We start from the raw sequence: 20,844 nt of genomic DNA, 5'->3' as shown, positions 1-20,844 counted from the left end.
TTCACAGGGAATAGAGCTAGCTTCCAGAATTTCCGAAATAATTGTAAGCTTTATTTGTCCCTGAAGTCTCGTTCAGCTGGAGACCCTGCTCAGCAGGTTAGGATTGTGATTTCCTTGCTCAGGGGTGACCCTCAAGATTGGGCCTTCTCATTGCCAGCAGGGGATCCTGCGTTACGCGATGTGGATGCGTTTTTTCTGGCCTTGGGCTTGCTTTATGAGGAACCTCATTTGGAACTTCAGGCAGAAAAAACTTTGATGGCACTATCTCAGGGGCAAGACGAAGCTGAAGTTTTCTGCCAAAAATTCCGTAAATGGTCTGTGCTTACTCAGTGGAATGAGTGCGCCTTGGCGGCAACTTTCAGAGAAGGTCTCTCTGATGCCGTTAAGGATGTTATGGTGGGGTTCCCTGTGCCTGCAGGTCTGAATGAGTCCATGACAATGGCTATTCAGATTGATAGGCGTCTGCGGGAGCGCAAACCGGTGCACCATCTGGCGGTGTCTATGGAAAAGACGCCAGAAAGTATGCAGTGTGATAGAATTCTGTCCAGGAGCGAGCGACAGAATTTTAGACGGAAGAATGGATTGTGTTTCTATTGTGGGGATTCTACTCATGTTATATCAGCATGCTCTAGGCGTACAAAGAAGCTTGATAAGTCTGTTTCCATTGGCACCATTCAGTCTAAGTTTATTTTGTCTGTAACCCTGATTTGCTCTTTGTCATCCATTGCCACGGACGCCTATGTTGACTCTGGCGCCGCTCTGAGTCTTATGGATTGGTCCTTTGCCAATCGTTGTGGTTTTGATTTAGAGCCTTTGGAGACTCTTATTCCTCTGAAGGGGATTGACTCCACCCCATTGGCTAATAATAAACCACAATACTGGACACAAGTAACCATGCGTATCAATCCGGATCACCAGGAGATTATTCGTTTCCTGGTGCTGTATAATTTACATGACGATTTGGTACTGGGATTGCCATGGTTGCAGTCTCACAACCCAGTCTTGGACTGGAGAGCAATGTTTGTGTTGAGCTGGGGATGTAAGGGTATTCATGGGGACTTACCTTTGGTTTCTATTTCGTCGTCCATTCCCTCTGAAGTCCCTGAGTTCCTCTCTGATTATCAAGATGTCTTTGACGAACCCAAGCTTGGGTCGTTACCTCCGCACCGTGAGTGCGATTGTGCCATAGATTTGATACCGGGTTGTAAATATCTGAGGTGTTTTGTCTCTGCTGACCAGGATGATTGGGTTGCTTTTTTGCCATTGGCAGAGTTCGCCCTCAATAATCGGGCCAGCTCTTCCACCTTGGTGTCCCCGTTTTTCTGTAATTCGGGGTTTCACCCTCGATTTTCCTCCGGTCAGGTGGAATCCTCGGATTGTCCTGGAGTGGATGCGGTGGTGGAGAGATTGCATCACATCTGGGGGCAGGTTATGGACAATTTGAAGTTGTCCCAGGAGAAGACTCAGCGTTTTGCCAACCGTCATCGTCGTGTTGGTTCTCGGCTTTGTGTTGGAGATTTGGTGTGGTTGTCTTCTCGTTTTGTCCCTATGAGGGTCTCTTCTCCTAAGTTTAAACCTCGGTTCATCGGCCCTTATAGAATATTGGAGATTCTTAATCCTGTTTCTTTCCGTTTGGACCTCCCTGCGTCCTTTTCCATTCATAACGTTTTTCATCGGTCGTTATTGCGCAGGTATGAGGTACCTGTGGTACCTTCAGTTGAGCCTCCTGCTCCGTTGTTGGTTGAGGGTGAGTTGGAGTACGTTGTGGAGAAAATTTTGGACTCTCGTGTTTCCAGACGGAGACTCCAGTATCTGGTCAACTGGAAGGGTTACGGCCAGGAGGATAATTCTTGGGTCAATGCATCTGATGTTCATGCTTCTGATCTTGTTCGTGCCTTCCATAGGGCTCATCCTGGTCGCCCTGGTGGATCTGGTGAGGGTTCGGTGCCCCCTCCTTGAGGGGGGGGTACTGTTGTGAATTTGGATTCTGGGCTCCCCCGGTGGCCGCTTGTGGAATTGGACTTGTCATCCTCTTTCCTGTTTCACCTGGTTCCATCAGTAGTGGGTGTCGCTATTTAAGCTCATTTCTCTGGTGGTTTCTTGCCGGTCAACAATGTTATCTGATGCCTCTCAGTGCTTGTTCCTGCTTCTAGACTACTACTAGATAAGTTGGACTTTTGTCCATGTTTTGTTTTGCCTATTTGTTCCAGTTCACAGCTGAAGTTTTGTTACTGTGTCTGGAAAGCTCTCGTTGATCAGGGATTGCTACTCTGGCGTTATGAGTTAATGCCAGAGTTTAAGGTAATCTCTGGATGGTGTTTTGTTAGTGTTTTTCTGCTGACCATGAAAGTATACTATCTGTCTTCTGCTATCTAGTAAGCGGACCTCAAATTTGCTAAGACTATTTTCCTGCTGCGTTTGTTGTTTCATCTGAACTCACCGTCATTATATGTGGGGGGCTACTGTCTTCTTTGGAATATTTCTCTAGAGGTGAGCCAGGTCTTATATTTCCCTCTGCTAGCTATTTAGGTCTTAGGCCAGAGCTGGGCATCTAGCGATAAATAGGAAATGCTACCTGGCTATTTCTAGTTGCGCGGCAGGCTTAGTTCATGGTCAGTATAGTTCCATCTTCCGAGAGCTTGTCCCTCTATAGGCTTGCTATGATCTCTGCCTGCAGAGATCATGACAGTCTATACATAGTATACGTTCCCATGGTCCCTTATAAACACTATGATGGCCCATAGTTCTAACCTAGTATGGTACCCCATAGCCTCTATACATATTATACGTTCCCATAGCCCCTATATACACTATGATGGCCCATAGCTCTAACCTAGTATGGTACCCCATAGCCTCTATACATAGTATACGTTCCCATAGTCCCTATATACACCATGATGGCCCATAGCTCTAACCTAGTCCTGTACCCCATAGCCTCTATACATAGTATACGTTCCCATGGTCCCTTATATACACTATGATGGCCCATAGCTCTAACCTAGTATGGTACCCCATAGCCTCTATACATAGTATACGTTCCCATAGCCCCCTTTATACACTATGATGGCCCATAGCTCTAACCTAGTATGGTACCCCATAGCCTCTATACATAGTATACGTTCCCATAGTCCCTATATACACTATGATGGCCCATAGCTCTAGCCTAGTATGGTACCCCATAGCCTCTATACATAGTATACGTTCCCATAGCCCCTTATTTATACTATGATGGCCCATAGCTCTAACCTCATATGGTACCCCATAGCCTCTATACATAGTATACGTTCCCATAGTCCCTATATACATGATGGCCCATAGCTCTGACCTAGTATGGTACCCCATAGCCTCTATACATAGTATACGTTCCCATAGTCCCCTATATACACTATGATGGCTCATAGCTCTAACCTAGTATGGTACTCCATAGCCTCTATACATAGTATACGTTCCCATAGTCCCCTATATACACTATGATGGCCCATAGCTCTAACCTAGTCCTGTACCCCATAGCCTCTATACATAGTATACGTTCCCATAGTCCCTATATATACTATGATGGCCCAAAGCTCTAACCTAGTACAGTACCCCATAGCCTTAATACATAGTATACGTTCCCATAGTCCCTTATATATACTACGATGGCCCATAGCTCTGAATTAGTATGGTACCCCATAGCCTCTATACATAGTATACGTTCCCATAATCCCTATATATGCTATGATGGCTCATAGCTCTAACCTAGTATGGTACCCCATAGCCTCTATACATAGTATACTTTCCCATAGTCCCCTATATACACTATGATGGCCCATAGCTCTAACCTAGTATGGTACCCCATATCCTCTATACATAGTATACGTTCCCATTGTCCCTTATATATACTATGATGGCCCATAGCTCTAACCTAGTATGGTACCCCATAGCCTCTATACATAGTATACGTTCCCATAGTCCCTTATATACACTATGATGGCCCATAGCTCTAACCTAGTATGGTACCCCATAGCCTCTATACATTGTATACGTTCCCATAGTCCCTATATATACTATGATGGCCCATAGCTCTGACCTAGTATGGTACCCCATAGCCTCTATACATAGTATACGTTCCCATAGTCCCTTATATACACTATGATGGCTCATAGCTCTAACCTAGTCCTGTACCCCATAGCCTCTATACATTGTATACGTTCCCATAGTCCCTATATACACTATGATGGCCCATAGCTCTAACCTAGTCCTGTACCCCATAGCCTCTATACATAGTATACGTTCCCATAGTCCCTTATATATACTATGATGGCCCATAGCTCTAACCTAGTATGGTACCCCATAGCCTCTATACATAGTATACGTTCCCATAGTCCCTTATACACGCTATGATGGCCCCTAGCTCTAACCTAGTATGGTACCCCATAGCCTCTATACATAGTATACATTCCCATAGTCCCCTATATACACTACGATGGCCCCTAGCTCTAACCTAGTATGGTACCCCATAGCCTCTATACATAGTATATGTTCCCATAGTCCCCTATATACACTATGATGGCTCATAGCTCTAACCTAGTATGGTACCCCATAGCCTCTATACATAGTATACGTTCCCATAGTCCCTTATATACACTATGATGGCCCATAGCTCTAACCTAGTATGGTACCCCATAGACTCTATACATAGTATGCAGTATGCATAGTGTGCAGGAAACTAATGTGACTGGATGGAACATCATTACTAAACCAGTCAGAGATCCGGTGTGTCCTACACAGCCACACTCATTACAAGGTATACACACACAAGTGATATATTAAAAATAAATGACTTCACTTAAAATTAGCAGCTGGAACATCCAAGGCCCGAACACCTCGGTGTTTGGATGTAAAACAAACGACCCAGATTTCATACAAAACCTGAAAAACATAGACATTCAGATTCTCCTAGAAACATGGACCAGGGCCGAAAATGAATCCCTGGTGCCCATCGGATACAGGGAAATCTGTGTCCCTGCCCTAAAAAACAAGAACATTAAACAGGGCCGCTGCTCAGGAGGAATATTGATCTGGCATAAAGAAGAGCTCCACCAGTACATCAAACCGGTGAAGAGAGGAGACAGCCACATATGGTTTAAAATCAGCAGCTCCATCCTCACCGCTCAGTCTGATTGCTATGTCTGTGCCATCTATATACCACCACCAGAGTCACCCTACTTCAATCCAGAGAGCTTTGAGATCTTACAAGGAGAAGCTGCCCATTTTCAGGCCCTGGGCAAAGTTCTCATCATCGGAGACCTCAACGCTAGAACTGGGAGAGAAAAAGACTTTCTGACCATGGATGGAAACACCTACATTCTTGGTGCAGAGACTGACAGCCATGACTCAGTACACATGGAGAGAAACAGCTACGACAGTACAGTCAACAAAAGTGGCAAAAAGATCTTGAACCTATGTAGAAGTTTAGGACTTCATATTCTTAATGGTCGCACCAAGGGAGACTCCCTAGGAAGATACACATTAAACTCCCATGTAGGAAGGAGTGTAGTAGACTACGCCATTACAGATATGGACATGGAAAATATCGGCGGCTTCATAGTCACCCCACAAACGCACCTGTCAGATCACAGCCAACTTCTTCTGTACATAAAATCTACAGAGAAACCATCGGCACAAAAGCCTCAGCAGAGCGGCCTCTTCAACCTGCCTCCATCCTATAAATGGTCCAAGACGTCAGCAATAAAATATCAAGAGGCTCCCAGCAGACACAGAATACAGGGGATGCTCCACCACTTCTACAACTACGAGTACAAGCCTAACCCAGAAGGAGTGAACCAAGCTACAAAAGACCTCAACGATATATTCTACACCATGGCCGAACTGTCCGACCTGAAAAAAGTCAACTATAAAAGGCCAAAAGAAAAACAGACCAATGGTTGGTTTGACAGAGAATGTAAAACCATACGGAAGACCCTGAAACCAGCCTCAAACAAGAAACACAGAGACCCCAACCATCCGGGTCTGAGGGATGCTTACGACACCATACAAAGGCAATACAAAACCATCCTCAAGAGGAAGAAACAAAGTTACATCTCCACCAAACTTAACCAACTGGAAGACGCCCTCCAGGACAACTCCTTCTGGGAACTATGGAACCACATGGGCACAAAAAACAAGAAGAACATCATCCATATCCAAAATGGCAATATCTGGCTTCAGTACTTCAGAGACCTCTACAAAGACATCCCGAAGGAAGAAGTAAACCAAGAACAGAAAAACATAACGGAAAAACTAAAAGCTATGGAGGAAAAAGTCAAACATTTCCAAAACCCACTGGATACACCAATCACACTTCAGGAAGTTACAGAGAGAATATCTTCCATAAGATGTAGAAAAGCCAGTGGCCCAGATGGAATCCCACCAGAAATGCTGAAGTACAGCCCACCAGAAATACATGCAGCAATGGTCAAATTGTTCAATATTGTGCTGAGTGCTGGCTACTTTCCTCGTACCTGGAATCAAGGCCTCATCACACCCATCCACAAGAGTGGGGACAGGTACGACCCTGCCAACTACAGAGGCATATGTGTCAGCAGCAACCTGGGGAAACTGTTCAATAGCATTCTGAACAAAAGGATCCTTAATTTCCTCACCGAGCATAACGTCCTCAGCAAAAGCCAAGCAGGGTTCATGCCAAACCATCGCACTACCGACCACATCTACACCCTGCACAGCCTCATTCAGAGCCACGTCCACAACACTAAGCACGGGAAGATATACGCTTGTTTTGTGGATTTCAGAAAGGCTTTTGACTCAGTGTGGCACCCAGGCCTGTTACTGAAACTGCTGGAGAGTGGAATAGGAGGAAAGACCTACGATGTCATCAAAAGCTCCTACACCGAGAACCGCTGCAGTGTGAGTGTGAACGGTAGAAGAACGGATGATTTCCAGCAGAGCCGCGGAGTCAGACAGGGCTGCACCCTAAGCCCAACGCTCTTCAATATCTACATCAATGAGCTGGCCACCACTCTGGAATCTTCCACGGCACCAGGTCTCACACTCCATAATGCCCAGGTGAAATTCTTGCTGTATGCAGATGACCTATTGCTGCTGTCACCAACTGAGAAAGGTCTCCAAGACAACCTGAAAATCCTGGAGAAATTCAGCTCCACGTGGGCACTACCGATCAATGCAAAGAAAACCAACATCATGGTGTTCCAGAAGAGAAAGCCAAGACCAAACCAGCACCTTCCATTCATGCTAAACAACTGCGCTCTTACAGAAACGGACAAATATACCTACCTGGGCCTGGAAATTCACTAGTCAGGGAGCTTCAAACAAGCCATAGAGATACTGAAAGACAAGGCCTGCAAAACCTTCTATGCCATCCGAAGGAAGCTCTACCATCTGAAGCCACCAGTGAGGGTCTGGCTAAAAATCTTCGATGCCATAATCACCCCAATCCTCCTATACGGCAGTGAAGTCTGGGGCCCTCACACATACCCAGACTGGTCAAAGTGGGATTCCAGTCCAACAGAAATATTCCACCTGGAATTCTGTAAACACCTTCTTCAGGTCCATCGGAGCACCACCAACAATGCCTGCCGAGCTGAGCTGGGCAGATTCCCACTGCACCTAGCTGTCCTGAAGAGGGTGCTGTCCTTTCAGGCTCACCTACGGAGTAGCAACCCAAGCTCCCATCACCATAAAGCCATGCTACATATAGGTGGTCCCCACAAACCAGGACCCCCGGAACAGCTCACCCAAACCCAACCTGCCCGAACCGTCAACCAAAACAACTCGACAAAAGCCACAATCAGGAAGATGGTAGAGGAGGGGCAGGAGAGGTACGTCAGTGTCTGGAGGAACGAAATCAGCAGCTCACAGAAACTGACCGTGTACCAGAGTCTACAGAGAGACTACAGACTGGCCCCATATCTGGAGAAACTCTCAGATCCCAGAGACCGCCAGATCCTGAGCCGGTATAGACTCAGCGCCCACAATCTGGCCATCGAGGTCGGCCGGCACAGACAGAGCTACAAGCCCAGAGAAGACAGACTGTGCCTACACTGTGACCTGGAGACCCTGGAGGATGAGACCCACTTCCTGCTACACTGCCCCAAATACTCAGCAGTGAGGGACACTCACTTCAGGAGACTCTCCGATCTCTTCCCGGATTTCAGCTCCATGAAGGAGGAAGAGAAAACATATATCCTGCTGGGGGAAGAAGAGAGCGCAGTGGAGATAGCAGCCCAGTATGTGAGCGCTTGCCATAGACTGCGAGAAAGACAACCATGATATGCCATGGACTTCCTTACCCCCACCCTGCACCCCATCCATCATTCCCACAGTCCCTATCCATCGTCCCCGCAGTCCTCACCCATTATCCCCACAGTCCCTGCTCCCTATTCCCTATTGTACTTGTGCTTTGGCAAAACTGATGTTTATTTGGTCCTGCCAATAAAGCTTCTTTGATTGATTGATTGTATACGTTCCCATAGTCCCCTATATACACTATGATGACCCATAGCTCTAACCTAGTATGGTACCCCATAGCCTCTATACATAGTATACGTTCCCATAGTCCCTTATATATACTATGATGACCCATAGCTCTAATCTAGTATGGTACCCCATAGCCTCTATACATAGTATACGTTCCCATAGTCCCTTATATATACTATGATGGCTCATAGCTCTAACCTATTATGGTACCCCATAGCCTCTATACATAGTATATGTTCCCATAGTCCCCTATATACACTATGATGGCCCATAGCTCTAACCTAGTATGGTACCCCATAGCCTCTATACATAGTATATGTTCCCATAGTCCCCTATATACACTATGATGGCCCATAGCTCTAACCTAGTATGGTACCCCATAGCCTCTATACATAGTATACCTTCCCATAGTCCCCTATATACACTATGATGGCCCATAGCTTTAACCTAGTACGGTACCCCATAGCATCTATACATAGTATACGTTCCCATAGTCCCCTATATACACTATGATGGCCCATAGCTCTAACCTAATATGGTACCCCATAGCCTCTATACATAGTATATGTTCCCATAGTCCCTATATACACTATGATGGCCCATAGCTCTAACCTAGTACAGTACCCCATAGCCTCTATACATAGTATACATTCCCATAGTCCCTATATACACTATGATGGCCCATAGCTCTAACCTAGACCTGTACCCCATAGCCTCTATACATAGTATATGTTCCCATAGTCCCTATATATACTATGATGGCTCATAGCTCTAACCTAGTATTGTACCCCATAGCCTCTTTACATAGTATACGTTCCCATAGTCCCTTATATACACTATGATGGCTCATAGCTCTAACCTAGTACGGTACCCCATAGCCTCTATACATAGTATACGTTCCCATAGTCCCTATATACACTATAATGGCCCACAGCTCTTACCTAGTATGGTACCCCATAGCCTCTATACATAGTATACGTTCCCATAGCCCCTTATATACACTATGATGGCCCATAGCTCTAACCTAGTATGGTACCCCATAGCCTCTATACATAGTATACGTTCCCATAGTCCCTATATACACCATGATGGCCCATAGCTATAACCTAGTCCTGTACCCCATAGCCTCTATACTACATAGTATACGTTCCCATGGTCCCTTATATACACTATGATGGCCCATAGCTCTAACCTAGTATGGTACCCCATAGCCTCTATACATAGTATACGTTCCCATAGCCCCCTATATATACTATGATGGCTCATAGCTCTAACCTAGTATGGTGCCCATAGCCTCTATACATAGTATACGTTCCCATAGTCCCTATATACACTATGATGGCCCATAGCTCTAACCTAGTATGGTACCCCATAGCCTCTATACATAGTATACGTTCCCATAGCCCCTTATTTATACTATGATGGCCCATAGCTCTAACCTAATATGGTACCCCATAGCCTCTATACATAGTATACGTTCCCATAGTCCCTATATACATGATGGCCCATAGCTCTGACCTAGTATGGTACCCCATAGCCTCTATACATAGTATACGTTCTCATAGTCCCATATATACACTATGATGGCTCATAGCTCTAACCTAGTATGGTACCCTATAGCCTCTATACATAGTATACGTTCCCATAGTCCCCTATATACACTATGATGGCTCATAGCTCTAACCTAGTATGGTACCCCATAGCCTCTATACATAGTATACGTTCTCATAGTCCCATATATACACTATGATGGCTCATAGCTCTAACCTAGTATGGTACCCCATAGCCTCTATACATAGTATATGTTCCCATAGTCCCCTATTTACACTATGATGGCCCATAGCTCTAACCTAGTATGGTACCCCATAGTCTCTATACATAGTATACGTTCCCATAGTCCCTTATATATTCTATGATGGCCCATAGCTCTAACCTAGTACAGTACCCCATAGCCTCTATACATAGTATACGTTCCCATAGTCCCTTATATATAGTATGATGGCCTATATCTATGACCTAGTATGGTACCCCATAGCCTCTATACATAGTATACGTTCCCATAGTCCCTTATATATACTATGATGGACCATAGCTCTAACCTAGTATGGTACCCCATAGCCTCTATACATAGTATACGTTCCCATAGTCCCTTATATATACTATGATGGCCCATAGCTCTGACCTAGTATGGTACCCCATAGCCTCTATACATAGTATACGTTCCCATAGTCCCTTATATATACTATGATGGCCCATAGCTCTGACCTAGTATGGTACCCCATAGCCTCTATACATAGTTTAAGTTCCCATAGCCCCCTATATACACTATGATGGCTCATAGCTCTAACCTAGTATGGTACCCCATAGCCACTATACATAGTATACGTTCCCATAGTCCCCTATGTACACTATGATGGCCCATAGCTCTAACCTAGTATGGTACCCCATAGCCTCTATACATAGTATACGTTCCCATAGTCCCTTATATATTCTATGATGGCCCATAGCTCTAACCTAGTACAGTACCCCATAGCCTCTATACATAGTATACGTTCCCATAGTCCCTTATATATAGTATGATGGCCTATAGCTATGACCTAGTATGGTACCCCATAGCCTCTATACATAGTATACGTTCCCATAGTCCCTTATATATACTATGATGGCCCATAGCTCTAACCTAGTATGGTACCCCATACCCTCTATACATAGTATACGTTCCCATAGTCCCTTATATATACTATGATGGCCCATAGCTCTGACCTAGTATGGTACCCCATAGCCTCTATACATAGTATACGTTCCCATAGTCCCTTATATATACTATGATGGCCCATAGCTCTAACCTAGTATGGTACCCCATAGCCTCTATACATAGTATACGTTCCCATAGTCCCCTATATACACTGTGATGGCTCATAGCTCTAACCTAGTCCTGTACCCCATAGCCTCTATACATAGTATACGTTCCCATAGTCCCTTATATATACTATGATGGCCCATAGCTCTGACCTAGTATGGTACCCCATAGCCTCTATACATAGTATACGTTCCCATAGTCCCTTATATATACTATGATGGCCCATAGCTCTAACCTAGTATGGTACCCCATAGCCTCTATACATAGTATACGTTCCCATAGTCCCCTATATACACTGTGATGGCTCATAGCTCTAACCTAGTCCTGTACCCCATAGCCTCTATACATAGTATACGTTCCCATAGTCCCTATATATACTATGATGGCCCATAGCTCTAACCTAGTATGGTACCCCATAGCCGCTATACATAGTATACGTTCCCATAGTCCCCTATATACACTGTGATGGCTCATAGCTCTAACCTAGTATGGTACCCTATAGCCTCTATACATAGTATACGTTCCCATAGTCCCTTATATATACTATGATGGCCCATAGCTCTGACCTAGTATGGTACCCCATAGCCTCTATACATAGTATACGTTCCCATAGTCCCTTATATATACTATGATGGCCCATAGCTCTAACCTAGTATGGTACCCCATAGCCTCTATACATAGTATACGTTCCCATAGTCCCCTATATACACTGTGATGGCTCATAGCTCTAACCTAGTCCTGTACCCCATAGCCTCTATACATAGTATACGTTCCCATAGTCCCTATATATACTATGATGGCCCATAGCTCTAACCTAGTATGGTACCCCATAGCCTCTATACATAGTATACGTTCCCATAGTCCCCTATATACACTGTGATGGCTCATAGCTCTAACCTAGTCCTGTACCCCATAGCCTCTATACATAGTATACGTTCCCATAGTCCCTTATATATACTATGATGGCCCATAGCTCTGACCTAGTATGGTACCCCATAGCCTCTATACATAGTATACGTTCCCATAGTCCCTTATATATACTATGATGGCCCATAGCTCTAACCTAGTATGGTACCCCATAGCCTCTATACATAGTATACGTTCCCATAGTCCCCTATATACACTGTGATGGCTCATAGCTCTAACCTAGTCCTGTACCCCATAGCCTCTATACATAGTATACGTTCCCATAGTCCCTATATATACTATGATGGCCCATAGCTCTAACCTAGTATGGTACCCCATAGCCTCTATACATAGTATACGTTCCCATAGTCCCCTATATACACTGTGATGGCTCATAGCTCTAACCTAGTCCTGTACCCCATAGCCTCTATACATAGTATACTTTCCCATAGTCCCTTATATACACTATGATGGCCCATAGCTCTAACCTAGTATGGTACCTCATATCCTCTATACATAGTATACGTATTGTAAGCGTGGGGTGACTGTGGGGGAGGATTCACTGTGGGGACATCATATTGTAAGCGTGGGGTGACTGTGGGGGAGGAATCACTGTGGGGACATCATATTGTAAGCGTGGGGTGACTCTGTGGGGGAGGATTCACTGTGGGGACATCATATTGTAAGCGTGGGGTGACTCTGTGGGGGAGGATTCACTGTGGGGGATATCATAATCAGTGTGTGGGGGGTAGGGGCATTTTTGTAAACATGTGTTATAATGGCCATAAAAGGGGTATTGGTGAGGACACTAAGGGGCTTCACTAGGAACATAAATACTGTTTATTTGTCATAACACCTCCTTCCCCTGGTTTATGAAGGTTGGGGCATTGCTGAATATGTATGTGTGTGTGTGTATTGTGTATAAATATATATTATGTGTATATTTTTATGTAGGGGCATGAGGGAGTGGGGGCAATTAGAACGGCAGCCTGGAATCAGATGATGACAATTCCCAGAACACTGCCCCCTATCAGTGGAAATGTGAGAAAATCCAATAATGACACCAAATGCTTGAAGACTTTATCCTGAGCACTAGATTATATAGTTCAATGTATCTTTATAGAGAGAATGAGAAGATAAAGGAAAGTGTCAGAAAAGATGGAGTGTGTTATAATGTCATATGATGAGAACTGGAAATAGGAAAAGCTCAGCCAAACCTCTGTAACCACCGGCCGTCATCTATTACCTGGAAAACTGCCAGGATTTTATTTCATTCATCCCTATTTGTGCCTCCATCATTATCAGCTGCTTTATAAGGGGCAGATAGTGAGAGAAAAAGTATTGGTTATTCCGCTGCATTGTGACATCATCACTTACCTTATATGGAAGCGGGCAGTGATGTCACACAGGTGAGTGATGATGTCACAATAGAGCGGAACCTTAAAAACCCTCGGTTCCATCTCACTGGCTCAGACTTGGTATATGTCTGTCTGCTGACAACACTGTACCTAGATCTTCTCTTTGTGAGATTAGCGATTAGAGGAAAACTTCTGTATTAGCGAATACTTCTGGATTTTGCTGAAGATCACTGACTGAGGACTTCTACATCTGGAGGTAAATCTATTTTGTGTTGTTATTTATGAAACTAGAAGCTTTCATCTCATTATTTTTTCATGTTTTCATGAAATTTGCATGAAAAAAAGTTTTTGTGTTCGTCGCCATTTTCTGAGACCCATAACGTTTTCATTTTTCGTGATTTGGGGCTGGGTGATGGATTATTGTTTTCGCCCTGAGCTGATGTTTTTAGTGATACCATTTTGGGGTAGATTTAGGCTATGTGCACACATTGCGGATTGGTGGGCGGATTTTTCTGTACTGTTTTTGCAAAATCCGCAGGTAAACTGCACTGTGGATTACCCTTGGATTTACCGCGGATTTACTGCGGTTTTTGTGCGGTTTTTGTGCGGTTTTACACCTGCGGATTCCTATTATGGAGCAGTTGTAACTCGCTGCGGAATCCACACAAAGAATTGACATGTTGCAGAAAATAAACCGCTGCGTTTCCGTGCGTTTTTTTCCGCAGCATGTGCACTGCGGATTTTTTTTCCATACGTTTACATGGTTCTGTACAAGCGTCAAATCAGCAACGTGTGCTCATACCCAAAATATTTAGATCGCCTCTAATTGAATTTTATCACAATGTTGCGGAGGCTAAAAAACATAATTTTGGCGTTATAATTAGATTTTTTTTCTTGCCAAACCGTTACAGGAGATTCCCAAAGACAGGTATGGGGGTCTTCTGCAGACCCCCGGCTAGGGGGACGAGGGGAGATTTCCTTTATTAATAAATAGTAGTAATAATAATGGCAGCCAGCGCTCTACCTGTATGGGGCAGGGGGGCTGCACCAGGGATTATAGCACTGTGTAATATGGCTCCAATGTTATCTTCTCCCCTTCAGATCTCCCTCCTGACTCTGTCTGGTCCAGGACCACAGAGGGGACGTCAGCTCCTGGCTGTCTGGTCCAGGACCACAGAGGGGACGTCAGTCACCACCTACATAAGCTGAGAAGAGAACATCAGCGTGCACAGGACCCGCAGAGCCGGACATCTGTAGAGTGAGTATAATGGCTGCCGCCGGGGTCCATCTTCTTACACTAATTAGATAAGTGGAGGAGGCCGGACCACGGCAAACTGTAAAACGCTGCGAAATATGTTAGTGCTATGTGAAGATTATTATTATTAATGCGGTGCACACTGGGGGCAGCAGCGGTGGAGCAGCAGGTGACAGGAGGACGGAGCCGACTGCTGCGGCTAAAGAGAAATGAATATTCACTGCTCCCCACGCCCATGGCCAGTCCGACCCGGGCGGGCTCTACACACAGAACTGGGAAATAAAATGGTAAAAACTCATCTGTTCCTTATACTACAGGTGGAATAACGCTCTACTGCTGGAAGGTTCTCAAAGTTTTACTTGTTGAGCGTTGAAAACTCCAAGTGTAAACTTTGTTCTGGATTAGGAATCTTATTTCCATCGGGAATTCACCAGATATTACTGTAAGTATTCTGAGGTCATAACAAACATTTCCTGCCTAAAAATAAAAGAATAAAATCTGACCGATCTATTGCTCATTTTAGGGTTGATAAACGACTACAGAGCTGAAATCTTGACAAGAAGATCCCTGTCGATTACTAAGATCCCAGCTGAATTCTGTAGCACTACTAGTGACATCACATTTCTTGGATTTACAAGAAGAGTAAAGTAGTTAGACGGTAACGATACTTTTATGTAACATTTAAGCCTAAGTTGCAATGTGTGAACATGATGTGAGGAATAGCGCCATTTCCGCCCATTATATGGCTTGTATGGTATTTTGTATCATTCTCCAGTTTTCACCCTACAGTCACTATCTCTAAATTGCATTTGTCTTTGAATCGGTGTCTCCCACACAAAAAGTATTTTACCTCTTACCTTAGGTAGCACAGAGCCATGGAGGAAATTATATATCAGTACTGAGCATTGTAGCTGTGAATCCAGCTCTGGTATAAGCTAATGTACCTGCTAGAATCCGGCCGGACAATGTTTCTGTGCTTCCTCAGGAGACAGGGGAGGGGAAGAACTGACTGATAAGAGTAGAATGAAGCTAATTTCTCTGATAAGATATATCACACAGTGTCTTATACTCACTTATACTATTGATTTATACAATGTGTCGTCGGTTCAGTTCCCATGTAAAGTGAATACTTTCTATATGTTTTGCGGTCTCAGGTTGTCCTCCGGCTTTACCTTCCCATCTTGCCGTACTACTTATCTGACGGTTACAAGGAACATATCTTGGATGTAAGTGTTTTATTTTATTCAAATGAGAAGAAACATCAAAGCCTCGCTATAAAATGTACATTGTCTTGTATTTCCGGACAATCTCTTACGTATACAATGTTTGGCCTATAACTAATACATGCTCGCCTGGATTTAACAGCAACGGTCAATTGTTTTGGGATTTTTTTTGAGGGTGATAAAAGTGCCTATTCAGGCTTTTTCTATGGGGCCCCATGATTTCTATGTGGGCCCCTGCACATGTCTACTTTACATCTGCATCATGTCATTATTTGACCTCTGGCTGCCATAAGTACCATCGGCTCCCCGCGATCGTGTCATGGGAGTGCCAATGGGGTGAGAGAGGCAGCGCCTTTCACACACTGAATATTGGATGTACCGGTATGTCCCATGTTGGGAAGGAGATAAAGGGTCAGAGACGATCTATGATATTCCCAACAGGAGCAGCTATGGTGACAATTAATGAGAGGCTGAATTTGCCGGATTATTCAGCTAATACAAAGCAATGAGCTCATCATTTTGATGGATTTTCTGTAGATTCACCAAAAAGTGATAAACTGCAGATCAGTAACTACTGACGGGTCTGATGTCTAATTACAATGTGCAGCTTGTTCTTTCCATATAATTAGGGCCAGTAAGTTCTGTGGAGTCCTCCCATGAGGAGGTGAACGGCCCTCGGTACCGGCATTAGTGTCCTTGTAGGGATCCTGCCGAAAACCAACATTACAGGAGGCGTCTGCTCTGAGCTCCGACTTCAGAAATGCTACAAAGTGACGTGTAATGGCATAAAAAGGCTGAGGGCCTCATAGCAAAAGGGGTGAATACATATGCACCGGACAATTGTTCATGATTTCATCCCAGAAGTGTCATTTATGCCGATAGTTTTCTCACTTCAGTAACTTAGACTATTTAGTGCTGATGTATCACACACTAATCAGACCACAGGAATGTTTACACACAGGCTGTAATGTAACAAAATGCTTAAAAAGCCAAGAGGGGTGAATACTTTTGCAAGCCACTGTATGTAAATAAAGCCCACAGCATCCCTAGGTTTCCAATATGGCGGTGGCTGCATCCTCCGCAGATGTAGATGAAGGCAGCAGATTCTGTTCATCCGAGCCCTGGGACATTTTATTGTTCCTTCCGCCATTACACATCAGTGTAAAAAATTACTGAAATTTGAGCTAAAATCAGAAAACATCTGTAATGTGAAATATAATTGTGTTTATATTTATACTGTAGAACTAATTTACTGTTAATTATGATGAGCATTAATTCCACTGATCATTTCCATGACGTTTCCTCTAACATCATTTTCCATTGTTCTCAGATTCCGTCTTCTGATTATATGATGATGCATTCCGGCATGGCATCCAGCGATCAGTATAAAGACCTGCTGGCCGTGTTGGACCTGCTCGCTGTCCCACTCCTGAAGGACACTATTCCAGGCATTGTCAAATCATATGAGTTTGGAAGAATGAAGACCACGACCAGCATGCTAATAAATCATCTGCATGATCTGGATGGACAGGATTTGGGGAATGCCCTCCTGTTCCTGTCAGCCATAACATCTACCAGAGCGGACGCTGACATCTTTCTGACTAATGAGCTCATTGATAAGACCTATCAACACATGCTGAAAGCAGAAAGTGAGAGACATCAGGGAATAACTGGTGCCGCTATGACGCTCTTGGCCAATATTGCTGTATATCGCTCCGACGACGTCTTGGAGCGCTTCAAAATCGATGAGGAGCATCCACAGAGCAGTGCGCGGAAAACACTGGATCTGATTTCCAAGAAAACCATCACAGATTGGAAAGAGAGAAGTGCAGCGCAGAATACACTGACCGTGGATGACCTGATTACACCTGCACAACATGAAGCTGGACCACCCGACAGCTCTGATTTTTATTATCATCTTCTGCACCCTAGCTATGGGTTCATAAATCATCTGGATGACGCTGATATCCTCCATGACACAGACACAACCCAGGCCGCCATGTGCCGTTACATTACCTGTGTCTTAACTGATGAGGAGAGGAGAAAGGTCATCCATTACCTGCTTATAGCAATGACATCTGCTCTCAGAAAGAGCAGACTCATCAGTGTCATGTTCTTCTCGGAGCTGTTACTCCATTCTGAGCTCCTGGAGGAGAAATTGGCAAGAGATTTAATGTTATTATTGGATTCAAAGATGGACAGCTCGGACGAGCTTGAGGTCTGTCTTGCCATAGAAGCTATGGGAAATGCCTGTAAAGGTGCACCAAGACAGGTGCATCAACTGGAAGACCGCATCTATCGCTGCCTTTACAGTAAACTAAATGGCCATCGGAAGCTAAAAGTGATCATCGAAAGCTTAAAAGCCATGTCAAAGTTTATCACCCTGCTGAAAAGATCAAAACTAGGCAGCAAATTTGAGAGAATTGTCGATCTTTGTACTACTTTTCTAAACGACGAAAACCCGCAGGTCCGGACATTCTCCACTTCACTATTTGCAGATCTCGCCAAGAACTGCAACAGGGACAAGAGAGGCTTCAGCCACCACGTCAGGACATGCCTACCTGTGTTACTGATAAAGTTCCACAGCAAAGACCAGCAGGATAAGGCATCGGGTACTGCAGCCTTGTTGCATTGTCTACCTTACATCGGATGTAAGAACGCACAAGAGCTGTTATGTGCTGATGGCGAAAAAGCCTGCAAAATATATCAACATCTCGGGCAAAAGGAACCTGCCCTTCTGGTGAACATGATGATCCACAGCACTGAATATATGATGCTGTATATGGCAGACGAGGTGGACGCTGTCATGAAACACCTCACCTTGATAAGAGACGCTTTACCCTATGAAGAACTCCATCGTCTAGCCTTATGGGACGTGTTTAAAGGGTTGAGGAGACTCGATTCTCAGACACATAGTCCAAAGGTGCAGGAGGCAAGTAACCGTGCCATTGACATCCTGGGCACCAAGTGGAAGAGCATCAAAACTGTGAAAGTAATGAAAGTTGGAACACGGAGTAACGTAATGAAGGAAAAAGTGGTAAGAGTGGAAGTGATATTCTACGAGACTTCAGTGTGAAGCATCTATCACCAGATGTCACACTAAGGCCGGCGTCACACTCAGCGTATGTAAATACGGTCCGTTTATTACGGCCGTAATAATACGCAGAAATGTTCCCAAAATAGTGATCCTATGTCCTCCGTAGGCAGGGTGTGTCAGCGTATTTTGCACATGGCATCCTCCGTATGTAATCCGTATGGCATCCGTACAGTCTATATATATATATATATATATATGTCATTGAGACACACATATATATATATACTGTATTTATATTTAATTCAGCGCGAGATATGTGAAAAGCCGATAATTCAATTGCCGGCTTTTCATTTCTCCTTCACAAACCCGACAGGATATGAGACATGGTTACATACAGTAAACCATCTCATATCTCCTTTTTTTTTGCATATTCCACACTACTAATGTTAGTAGTGTGTATGTGCAAAATTTGGGCACTGTAGCTTGTAAAATAAAGGGTTAAATGGCAGAAAAAATTGGCGTGGGCTCCCGCGCAATTTTCTCCTCCAGAGTGGTAAAGCCACTGACTGAGGGCAGATATTAATAGCCAGGAGAGGGTCCATGGTTATTGGCCCCCCCTGGCTACAAACATCTGCTCCAGCCAGCCCAGATTAATAATGGAGAGGCATCAATTATGACACCTATCCATTATTAATCCAATAGTACGAAATGGTTAAGAAAACACACAGACATTATTACAAAGTCCTTTAATGAAATAAAGACACACGGTGCTGTAATATTTTATTAGACTGGTAATCCACCTGAAGACCCTCGTTCTGTAACAAAGGAAAAATAAAAAAACAACAATATTCCATACCTTCCGTCGTTATGTCCCACGAAGTAAATCCATCTGAAGGGGTTAAATCATTTTACAGCCAGGAGCTGTGCTAATGCACTCGCTCGTGCATGTAAAACCCCGGGTACTGAATGGAAAGCAGGGTGATCTGTAGTTACCTTGAGTTGCGGTGAGGCGCCCTCTGCTGGATGTCCTCATGAACTGGAGCCTTGGAAAAGTTCCCACGCTCGAGTTCATATGGATTTACATCGTGGGACATAACGACGGATGGTATGGAATATTGTTGTTTGTTTTTTTAACTTTGTTTCAGGACGATGGTCTTCAGCTGCATTACCAGTATAATAAAATATTACAACATGTGTCTTTATTTCATTAAAATACTTTGTAATAATGTGTGTGTGTTTTCTTAACCATTTCACACTATTGTATTAATAATGGATAGGTGTCATAATTGACGCCTCTCCATTATTAATCTGGCTTAAAGGGACACTGTCACCTGAATTTGGAGGGAACAATCTTCAGCCATAGGGGCGGGGTTTTCGGGTGTTTGATTCATCCTTTCCTTACCCGCTGGCTGCAATATTGGATTGAAGTTCATTCTCTGTCCTCCATAGTACACGCCTGCGCAAGGCAAGATTGCCACATTATTACAAAGTATTTTAATGAAATAAAGACACATGTTGTTGTAATATTTTATTATACTGGTAATCCCCTATGGCTGAAGATTGTTCCCTCCAAATTCAGGTGACAGTGTCCCTTTAATGTCACCTTACAATAGCAAGGTGACATTAACCCTTCATTACCCCATATCCCACCGCTACACGGGAGTGGGAAGAGAGTGGCCAAGTGCCAGAATAGGAGCATCTTCCAGATG

The 20,844-nt window shown here is 44.1% G+C and overlaps 2 protein-coding genes across 3 annotated transcripts in view; one reads left to right on the top strand and one right to left on the bottom strand.

The window, feature by feature from the left end:
* LOC143817404 (sialidase-3-like) overlaps positions 1 to 20,844 on the bottom strand; it is a 107,908-nt gene that overhangs the window by 49,521 nt on the left and 37,543 nt on the right. The window lies entirely within an intron of this gene.
* LOC143818615 (uncharacterized) lies at positions 13,645 to 19,604 on the top strand. 2 transcript variants are annotated; one of them, XM_077299869.1, is made up of 6 exons: positions 13,645 to 13,876; positions 14,722 to 14,878; positions 15,193 to 15,317; positions 15,399 to 15,533; positions 16,030 to 16,101; positions 17,429 to 19,604. In XM_077299869.1, the coding sequence occupies exon 6, from the start codon at positions 17,447 to 17,449 to the stop codon at positions 19,172 to 19,174; it is 1,728 nt and encodes a 575-aa protein (XP_077155984.1). In that variant the 5' UTR covers positions 13,645 to 13,876; positions 14,722 to 14,878; positions 15,193 to 15,317; positions 15,399 to 15,533; positions 16,030 to 16,101; positions 17,429 to 17,446; the 3' UTR covers positions 19,175 to 19,604. The 2 variants fall into 2 exon arrangements, with proteins under 2 accessions (XP_077155984.1, XP_077155985.1); XM_077299870.1 differs by lacking the exon at positions 13,645 to 13,876 and having other exon boundaries at positions 14,596 to 14,878.

Source organism: Ranitomeya variabilis, chromosome 3, assembly GCF_051348905.1.
Source record: "Ranitomeya variabilis isolate aRanVar5 chromosome 3, aRanVar5.hap1, whole genome shotgun sequence".
Lineage (NCBI taxonomy): Eukaryota > Metazoa > Chordata > Amphibia > Anura > Dendrobatidae > Ranitomeya > Ranitomeya variabilis.
This window is presented reverse-complemented; position numbering and strand designations above follow the sequence as displayed.